The 10872-nt window shown below is 33.3% G+C and overlaps 1 protein-coding gene across 2 annotated transcripts; it reads left to right on the top strand.

Annotated features, from left to right (window-relative positions):
* Positions 1–4469: 4469 nt before the first annotated feature.
* LOC106109425 (serine/threonine-protein kinase fused) lies at positions 4470–10872 on the top strand. 2 transcript variants are annotated; one of them, XM_013290926.1, is made up of 11 exons: positions 4470–4755; positions 4824–5083; positions 5535–5703; positions 6123–6278; positions 6476–6663; positions 6739–7544; positions 7612–7718; positions 8327–8473; positions 9009–9103; positions 9609–9742; positions 10167–10872. In XM_013290926.1, exons 1-11 carry the CDS (start codon positions 4645–4647, stop codon positions 10517–10519), a joined length of 2526 nt encoding a protein of 841 aa, XP_013146380.1. In that variant the 5' UTR covers positions 4470–4644; the 3' UTR covers positions 10520–10872. The 2 variants fall into 2 exon arrangements, with proteins under 2 accessions (XP_013146380.1, XP_013146381.1); XM_013290927.1 differs by lacking the exon at positions 9609–9742 and having other exon boundaries at positions 10167–10370.

The raw sequence follows: 10872 nt of genomic DNA, 5'->3' as shown, positions 1-10872 counted from the left end.
CAGCGGGTGCCGGAGTCGGTACTAGCCGGAAAATTGGCACCGGCTACGTCTCTAATGAAAAGCAATAACGTACTTTTCGAACATAGTTCAATAACCTCGTCCTTTTTGTTTTATCAAAAAAAATATATAAAACAAAAGATCATGCATTAGTCATTTGTTTCCAAACTTAGTTTCTTTAGCTTGTTGCTCTTTATTATCTACGTATAATACGAAATCATTGATTTTCAAAAGTACTTTATTTTTACACTTGTACTAATCAAAATCAAGAATAATGTCTTCCATCTGATGTGTGTCGTTTCTTAGATTGCCTTAATGTTGATGTCTTCTCTGCAGGGGAGGTGTCTGTTTACAACGTTATACTAATATCGTTTAACCTATGTATCAATGTTTGTACGTATAAGTTTGTTTTTATTTCTTCAATATGATTTCACAAATTATTTTTTTATAAAGATTAATTTGATAATGTGAGTTTGGCTCATATTGTATTTCATGCAAAACTTTCTATTGCTTATTATAAAAAATCAAGGAAAGAAACTAAAGCATATGTTCCAGGGTAACGTAGCTCTTAAAGATTTGTTTTTTTTGTTCCACTTAATGGTATATCAAACATAACAATGGGCGAGTGCCAACGCAAACGTCAGAAGCTATAATTTATCCCAATTTTTACGAACATACTCAAATGATAGGAGATTTTCGACTGTTTGTTTTTCTTACTCGAGTACTGAATTAAACAGATCATAAAATTATATAAATTCGTGGAAGCTACAAAACGACCATTTGTACGATTATCTTAACCTACGTTGATTTATTATTGCCATCCAAAAAGTGATTGCGTCTGCATTAAATATATTAGTTCTTCTTGAAGGACTGTGAACGTTTATTTCGCAGTAACAATTGCCTTTTAAGCCATTTCGGAGAAAATGTAATGGAATAGATATTGATAAGTTTATTGGGAAAGTATAGGAAGGACATCCTACATCAAACTTTTTGGATTGCAGACATCAACTAAGATTTGACAGTGTGAAATGTTCGAGAGTTATAATTTTTAAAAATGTAGTTAAGAAATAGCAAATTATGGTTAGAAGTATTAAGTAACTATTACCTAGTTATTATGTATTTCACTATATAGTTATAGAATACATAACAATTTTAGTGAACTGGCGTATATCCCTGCACACGAATTTAAACGCGTAATTTTATTAGAACGTCTGTTTCTTCCACTAACGAAAATTACTCGAGAGAGAATATAGCTCACCAAAAGTAGTACAAACTGAAGACATAATTTATAACATCTGATTAATATTGAAATTGATACATTTTGATTGATAGATGTAATACGTTTAAAATAACTGAACGCTTTTAAATAACGTTATCTTGTATCAGAATATATAGTCTATGAAGAAATGTAAAAACCTTGGCCTGGAGGAGATCCAATCAGCTTAATTCTTAATCCCTTCTTAATTTTTAATCCCTTTCTGGTGTATCCAAAGAAATTAATTCGATATATTTTCGCAACACGATTTATATGTTTCTGACCAGGCTCCAAAAATAATGAAATTAGAAACAGTGCCGTAAATAAAAAAGCCCTTATCAATAAAAATGCAACATTCATATAGCACGGTAAAAAGCACGTAAGTTTGTTTAATCAAAGGAAAAAATAATAATTTTGTTAAAAAAGCAGTTATTAATTCTTTAAAAAATCTGAATAGAAAAAATCACTAGTTTAAACATTATAAACGAAGAGTTTCTTAGAAGACACTATCTCGATCAGATGGTCAGTTTCTAGAATCTGGCGGACTTGGCGGACACAATAAAACAACATACCGCTGTACAGTCGAGCACGAAAGCATTTATTTCAAGTTAAAACATATTATTTTACTGGCGTGCACAATTCTGTAAACAAACGAGACAGAGCGTGGGCGGCGATGGGCGCGGGTAGTTTAGGAATCCACCGGTCTCGCATATTTTCTATCTAATCGATCTGTTTTTAACAACTAAACGAATGATAACGATTACAACAGCATGTATATGATTATAGCCACAGACTGGCATCATAAGACCCGAAGATAACATACCTCATTTTTATCAGAAAAAGAATTCGCCCCTAGGTCGCCCAAGTCGATAGGCAGTATTAGTTTGGATTTTATTCGCCGATAGTGGAGCTTAAGATTGATAAATATTAAAAAAAATTACACTTTATCGGCAAAAAATAGGAACGTAATTAATTTTTTATCTATTTTTTATTGTAGTGTATCAGTATGATGCTTGTGGCACATAAAGCTAATCTTTTAAAGGGGACACTCCCTTTACAATAGGCAATGTGTTTACAATACATATATTTAATTGACTTGAAGCTAATGGAATCAGTTCTGTCCGTGTGTATTTCGGTAAAAGTTGCGGCACGGAATTGTCCAATATAACGTGGAGCGCTTGGCAACTTTAGTATACGATCCCGAATTTTAGGTACGTCGTACAGTTGGTTGCCGAATAATCGGTTATAAATAGACCATAGACAACAAAGCATTAACAAACGTTGGCCGGATTTTTTCGATTTTTTAATGTCGATACCGCGGTCTCCGTTGCTTGTTTAATGTGTCCGAAGATTTATAAAGAATTTAATCTACAGGTTGTTCTTAATTTAACATTTCGATAGCATCCCGAATGGGTGTGGCCGCATACTCATAAATACGATTGCGCACAACGTCGAATTGTGTATTTTAATTTGTTTACTCGTGTTAACACTAATTTTAAACAAATGTTACAGGAATTGGCTGAAATTTAATTGTCTTGAACGTGACTAATGATGTTTCTTGCATTTTGTATACCAGTGCTACAATTGTAAACCTTGAGTTAGTATTTCACGTAGATAAAATGTTTTCTAGTGTAAGTAATTTTAAAGAGTTTCAAAAATTTCTTCATTCCTGGTACGTTTTACGACTTTCTGATTTCGTAAAGTTTTTAATACCGTCGAGATGCAAACACATTGAAAATAGGTCCAACATCAATCTCAATAATTTCTAATTAAAACAGATTTATAAAAAAACAAAGGAGCTTAAAACGTATTTTTGCTGAAGTTTTCCAACGTCAACGGTGACTTTCCACTGCCAAAACATCTAAACAAAAATTGTTATGCCATTTTCATCAAGAGTCATGAAAGGGTTGACAACATGATTTCTTATGAGTAATTTGCGTTAAATGTTTTAATTCTAATTGGACATGGAAAGTTAAGTAACTCTACGGTCAACCTAGCAACCCGAAGCGAATTACGAAAAGCACAAACCAATGACCTGATTTTATAAGTATCTTTACCACACAGTAATAGTAATAAGATTGAAAAAAAAAAACAGGGAAATATAAAACATTTCTTTTTCTATTATCCTGAAACTAAATGCTGTTCATAGTAAAATCATAAACTTTGTTTTATACAATGATCTTAATTTAAATATCATATTATAAATAGATCTCATAAATAACAATAGAATTAATAGTTTTCTTTCTAACTCAAAGTTGTTAGAAATTATATTCGTTTTTTATCTTTATGACGGTATACGTGTTATTTTTGTGATGGGCTCCTAACAAAATTGATGGTTATAACCTTGTGTTAGCCCAGACGTAAAATTAGATCATTTTATCACAATATACCATACATCATTTTTTTTCAACTACACTTCGTTGTTATTCAAATTGTCTTTTTTTAAGCACTTTAAAGGATATAATATAAGAATCCCTTCAAAATCTAATACTACTGATCTAGTCAAATAAGTGGGAATTCCGAAAAGACAATCTTTTCATTTTACTATTTTTTTTCTAAAGTATTGTCCAATCTAATTTGTATTGGGCAGGTATGCTTTTTCAGTTTCAAAAATTAGTTTTTATTAGATTACGAAACCGAAAAGTAACAGTTTTTTGGACTGTTTTTTTAATATGTGAAATCGTAAACTATAATGAAATCTAAGCTATTGTTTTGTTTTAAATTATCACAGTTTTGTTCTAGTAAAATTAATAAAACGCGATTTTTTTTCGTAAGCTAAAACCGATAACATCATAAATCTAAAAGTAGTTGGAATAACTTCTTTTGAACAAGATAAAAGCTAAAACGACATGTAGCAATAAAACATAATGTATGAAGCAGTTTATCATTTCCACTATTGTAATTCGATTTATTATAAATAAATATTCATAGTATAATAAGGCGAGAATTAGACTTTAGACATTTCTTAAGTTTTACTACCCAAGAGCCTGTCTAAAATGCTTTTAACTTTGAAATTATTTTTTGTAGACATTTCAATTTAAATTAGTTAAAAACAGCATAAAAACACTTGTCGCTGCGTTATCTGTATCGATTGCTGCGTCATTTGACAGTAAAAAAAGTTATTCTGTCAAATTGACATTTCCAGGATTTGAAGTTTGAAGTTTGCTTTGTTTTGTTTGTTTAAAATTCTTGTAAAACAGGTTTTACACTATATATTACTTGGATTTAAAACACAAAAGAAATCATGTTGCGAAAACATTTAAACCATTAAAAGTATAATTTCAATTGTGATAGTGTGTAATTAACATCGAGTTATGTTATTGATGAGAAAACATTGAAAGAACCTAAAAATTCTATGTTTTACTTTTTAATTGAATATACACTTTGTAAATATGGATAGTTATATCGTTATTTCTTTTATCGGAGAAGGTTCTTTTGGTCGTGTATTTAAGGCCAAACACAAAGAATCCGATGCAATAGTAGCTCTAAAAGTTATAAGAAAGGTACGTGGCGTATGCAAATTTTTATATTGTTTCATATCCCTTTATAATGCCTAACTTTATGATTACAGAAAGGGCGGTCGCCGAAAGATTTGAAAAATTTGAGACAAGAATGTGATATTCAGCGGCAACTAAATCATCCTAACATAATAAGGATGATTGATAGTTTTGACACAGAATCCGAGTTAGTTGTTGTGACAGAATATGCTGAGAAAGAACTACACAGCATACTTGCTAAAGAAGGATGTTTAAATGAAGAACAGGTTAAGAAAATAACCTGGGATTTAGTATCAGCACTATATTACTTACATTCTCATAGAGTTTTACATAGGTATGATAGTTTTTATTTATGTTTTATTAACAGTAATATTAATAAACATAAACATTTATAGTGTGTCAATACAATTATAACTTCCAAGTATTTCGTGAAAATCCTTAATTAAAAAATATTACTTAAGATATGTCAGGAAGTTTGAGAGTAGCCCCAATAGTAGAGAAGGTTAGGAGTAAAAGGTTAGCATGGTATGGTCATGTTATGAGGAGGGATGAATCGCATGTTACAAGGAGAATGTTAGTTATGAGTGTGGAAGGGTACATCGGTAGAGGTAGACCTAGAATGAGATGGATGGATTGTGTAAAAGGTGACATGATCAAAAAGGGAGTGATGACTGAGATGACGTATGATAGAGTTATGTGGAGGACAAAAACCTGTTGCGCCGACCCTACGGGGATAGGATAAGGAGATGATGATGATGATGATGATGATGTCAAAACTTTTTCAGAGATCTAAAGCCTCAGAATGTACTACTGGACAGTTCTGGCCGAGCAAAGCTGTGTGACTTTGGCTTAGCTCGCATTATGACTAATGCTACACATATTCTGACCTCAATCAAAGGAACTCCACTTTATATGGCCCCAGAGTTAATTGATGAGAAACCATATGACCATCAGGTATCAGAAATAATTTTAGTGTTAATAAAAATGTGTACCATACCATAAAACAAATAAACCAAAGCTAAATTGACAAATCTATGCTAGTATAGTAGTATTTAAAAAAAGAAAGATTTGTATTTTTGTATGTATTGAAATGACTCAAAAACTATTAGACCAATTTTAATCAAACTTTCATGATTAAAAAACCATGTTATTGCTGAGTTACATAGCTTATAAAAGGCTATAGTAGTTAGTATTTTTAAATTCCTCATGGACAAAGTTACAAGCAACAATTAGAATTATGTAATAGAATTTATAGAATAAAATCAAATTATTATGTAGTGAATTCTATTGTGACGGAGGCCAAGACCCACCATGGGTCGCACCCGCACAGTGAGTTAAGCAATTTGACTCCAATACAATCTAACTACTTTCAGGCAGATCTATGGTCATTAGGTTGTATTGTGTATGAGCTGATGGCTGGACAGCCGCCATTTTGCACAATGTCCATTTGGCAGCTTGTCCGCATGATTCGACACAAACCTGTACAATGGCCTAGTTTTATCAGCATGGAAGCCCGATCATTTTTACAGGTATTATATTAATCTTACTCCTAACTATTATTATAAATGCTCATATAAAACTTTAGATGGATGGATGGATGAAATTTGCCATAGATTTAGAGGATAATCTTGACATACATGGGTTACTTGATTTTTTTTAATTCCTTATAGGTGGAGTCTCGGGCGACAGCTAACTTATAATGATTGTTTTTCTAACATATTTTCAGGGTTTATTGCATAAAGATCCTGGTAAAAGAATGAGTTGGCCTGAAATTTTGGAGCATCCATTTGTATTAGGACACATACTTATACTGCCTGAGGATGTCCAAAGTGAATCACCATTTACTAAACCATTAACACATAGCCAGCAAGAGGCAAAACAACTACAAAGAGATAAAATAAGCAGTAATACAAAGTAATTATTATCCTACTATTATTTTAAAATGTTTTTAAATAATGTTTTATATTAAAATTTTATTATTAATTCCAGAAATACAAAATCTGAAACCGAGGCAATCAAAATAGGAAGAGAACATGACTTACGCAATGTTAAAGGTGTGATGCAAGCTATGGAGTGTGTACCAATGTCTGATGATGACAGTGTCCGAGCAACAAGTGCCTTTAGTGTTCGTGATAGTCTTAAAACTGATGATGAAGACCAATCTCAACCAATCACTGCTGTTAATGCTAAACTGTTACGTCACGAATTCAATGTGATGAATAACTCGAATCTGGTCGTTTGCAATCTAGAAAGGAATATGGCTCAATTAATGACAGTAAATCCGAAACATGAAATGCACAAAATAGAAGAAGAAAAACCTGATTTGAATAAGATGGATGAAATCGAAATTGTTAATGATGCAGAAGATATACCTGAGGTTAAACAGAAAGCAAAATCTGGAGATACAGCTTCCCATAGCCTTGAGAATCCTAAAAGTTCGACAAAATGCAGCAGTGATGTTAGTTCGGGTTTAAGTAAAAGTGTACCGCCGTCTTATAAACAGAAAATATTGCAATTCTCAAGAGATAAACTTAGATTTGGTAGTGGAGGTAACAGATTAACAAGAAGTATAAAAAGATCATTCCATTTTAGTAGAAGTTTTGATAAAAAGTCTGAAGGACGTCGTACTAGTGAACCGAATTTAGAAGTTTCTAGTATAGATAAAGACAAAGTAATCAGCTCTAAAGAAGATAAAGATGAAGATGTTGAGAAGAATGAAGTTATAGAGGAAACAGAAGATGTTATTGAAGTTGCTGATAATGATAGCGTTCTTAAGAATGACAAAAATCTGGAAGGTTTGTTTTTTTATTAATTTCTGTGACTTTTTTAGGCAGTTAAGATTAATTTGTATATGACTTACAGTGAAAGAGCCTTCTACAATGGAATTAGAAGAATGGGAAGCATTTCTCAATTCCAACATAACTGAGGTCATGGATGGAGATGTAGAATCACTAACACAACTGAACATGGTAATAAATAATTCTCGTACTAATGTTTGCTAAAAATGTATAGACATATCTGATCTTTGTTTATTTATTTATATTAATATAATAAATGGTAAACACACTTTTCTTGTTATGTAGTTTGTCAGCAACATAGCCTATTTTTGAATAATCCTCGTTTATATAACAAAAGCCTCACATTTACGACATACTATGTATTTTCGCGCTAGTTAATTTAAATTAATATCTTAATTAATTAAATTTAAATTCAATTTAAGGGATGACTACATTGGAAAAAACTTAAATGCAAGACCTTCCATTGAAGGTGTGCATATGTCACACATACATATACATTAGAAACAATATCCTTAGCTGACTACCATCTTAATTGATTACTTTACAACACACTCTAATCGAATTGCAAACATTTAAATTAAACAATTGATTTTTTAATAACAAAGCACAACTACACCATTTAATGACAACTGTCATCTGTCTTCTATCGTCGTCTTGACATTTATCATGCGATGCACATTCAGCCAGTACTCTAATTTATTAGTTGCCAGTTACTTTATTCGTTCAAAGATTAACTAAAATTTCGGCCAGTTGTATGTATATTGTGGTGTACGTTGCAGGTGAGCATGGTGGTGGGCGTGGTGGGCGTGGCGGCGCGCGGCGGGCGCGGGCGCGGGGCGCGCGTGTGCGGCGCGGTGGCGGCGCTGCTGGCGCTGCCCGCGCTCGCGCACCACCTGCCGCGCCACACGCTGCTCACTATACAGGATGTTAGTATCTCTGCGCTAATACTGTATTACCAATAAACTCTAAGAATGGGCGCTCCTTAGTTTAAGAATCTTTTTTACCTTAATAAAAATTTACAATTTACTAACTTATTCTAAATACGAAACTTTGTTACAAGCTTACTGACAATTTAATATACAGGGTGATTCTTAACGGAGGGATCATCGGTTTTGTGGAGGTAGACAACCTCAATAGCCATCATTTAAACGCAAAGCCCGTTGCCCGATCTTCTGTAGTTTTAAAGTTATTCAATCCTTTGTAAAAAAAATCGGAAGAATCAGATTTCCGACTTAAAGACCGTAAGTACAAAATAATGTGTTTACAGTGGCCATTTTCTCTTCCCTAACAAGCCTAAACTATCGCAAAACTGTGGTGAGATTGTCGATTGTTTGCAGACAAATCATCTGTTTAGTTGCACAATTAAAAATCGAGTAGCGCACTTCTATATGCGGTCATAGGCAATGGTCCAATTACAGGCTGCCCCGTATATGATTTTACAAGTAAAGGTTATAATTTCAGGTATATTTAGAAGCTAAGGTAGTATATAATTTCGTGGCCGCTATAAATTCGTTGATGAAAGACTGGACTGATGACGACAATGAAGCCGAAGACAGGTATGTATTCCATAAATACTAATATCATATTAGTAGATTCCGAGCCCCTTATTGAGCTGATGATGATGAAAATGTGTATATAATTGGTTGTAATGATAGAACTAACTATTTCCGCTCGGTTTCCTTCGGATGTAAAAAAAATCTATATTCTATCCCTTGACTTGAGAATTGTCTATAAGAAACCTTGGCATGTAATTTTGTCCCTTTCCCGCATGGTGGTTTTTGCCAATTTATTTACCCCCTAAATTAATAGCGTGGAAATGTATAGCCTAAACGTGTCGTCAGTGTAGAGCTTGTTATTAAAAATGGATTATTGTAGTTGGAATAAAACATTCAAATGGAATGGAACAACTTCTAGACTATCATCTACATCTGTACCAAATTACATCGAAATCCGTTCAGCCGTTTAGCTTACAAACTGTAACAAACATCCAGCCATAAGAACTTTTACAGTTATAATGTTAGTTTGATCAGTATGATAGATAGAATGCGTGTGGCGGTGCAGAGTGCAGGGCGCGGGGCGCATGGTGGAGGTGTGCGCGTGGCTGTGCGTGCGCCGCGCCCGCGCCGCGCGCCACCTCGCCGCCGCGCTCGCCGCGCACGCCGCGCACCCGGTCTTCACCGCGCTCCTCACACTCTGTAACTATTATTATAACCATGCTTTATTCATATTATTATTCCAATTTCCAGATGGATAAAGGAGCATATGTAAAAAAAATGTTAAAAAGCGAGAAATAGGAAATGAATCCGACTCTGGAATTAATTTTGATGCTAAAGCATTAAGCTTAATTACTAAAGAAATTTAAAATAAAAAAAGTAATTGCTCATTCTTGTATGCTAATTTATTCTTCTATAATCTATTTTAAACTAACTAGTTTCCGCGTGCGATTTCGTCCGCGTCTAAGTAAAAAAAACAAATGTGAGTAGCCTATGTGTTTGTCCAGACTATTCTCTACATACAAAACTAATTTCATCAAAATACTCATTCACTAATTTAGGCTACAAACATCCATCCATCCAAAGTTTCGCATTTATAATATTAGTATGATTTCTTCGTTTCTAGCTTCAAGATCTCCGCGTATAGTTCAAAACACAGTCGGCCTACTGATCACTATCCTCCAAGATCTTCCGGAACACGCCGATGTTGTGGAGAAGATATTATTCGATGACGCGTCTTTTAACTTCATGGTCCTTCTAGAACAGCCTAGCGATGCTCTCAGAATGAGAGTCTGCATACTTATCAGTCTTTTGTGTACTTTCTCTTGCACCGCGTTCTCAGCGGCCATGGAGTCCAAGTGGAGTAAGAAAGAGAGTGAATGTTTAGAGTCGTTGCACACTCACTGCAACACGACTCTCAACAGAGCGGCGCGATTGGCTACTAAAGAATTGAATAATATGCCCTTTTATGTTAGCTGATCGAGAACATATTTCTATTATTGATAAATTCTTTTTGTTTATGATACTCAAAGAACATGGTTTTTTATTACTAAAAAATTAAGATTATGCATGCTTTAGGAATATTACTATCTCGCTCATTAAATAAAAAACATCTGAAGTAATATAAGTTTTAATGTGGCTTGAATCTAGTATTTTACAAGAGAATCGAATTAAAAAATTACTGCCAATACAAGCACAATACAATTTTGATGTTGATATTAAATTATTTTTTTAATTTAATGTGTTTTTTGATCTGACGGACGCGCTTAATGTTATATAAGTGATTTAAAATATTATACAGTGCCATAAATAAATGATATGTACAATTTTAA

Source organism: Papilio polytes, unplaced genomic scaffold (genome assembly GCF_000836215.1).
Source record: "Papilio polytes unplaced genomic scaffold, Ppol_1.0 DF821289.1, whole genome shotgun sequence".
Classification (NCBI taxonomy): domain Eukaryota; kingdom Metazoa; phylum Arthropoda; class Insecta; order Lepidoptera; family Papilionidae; genus Papilio; species Papilio polytes.
This window is presented reverse-complemented; position numbering and strand designations above follow the sequence as displayed.

Bases quoted from the DNA above. Each gene is read 5' to 3' on its own strand.
- LOC106109425 (XM_013290926.1), top strand. From the start codon at position 4,645: ATGGATAGTTATATCGTTATTTCTTTTATCGGAGAAGGTTCTTTTGGT. The intron at 5,084-5,534 runs GTATGATAGTTT...AAACTTTTTCAG, and splicing joins TCTCATAGAGTTTTACATAG to AGATCTAAAGCCTCAGAATG. The intron at 5,704-6,122 runs GTATCAGAAATA...AACTACTTTCAG, and splicing joins AGAAACCATATGACCATCAG to GCAGATCTATGGTCATTAGG.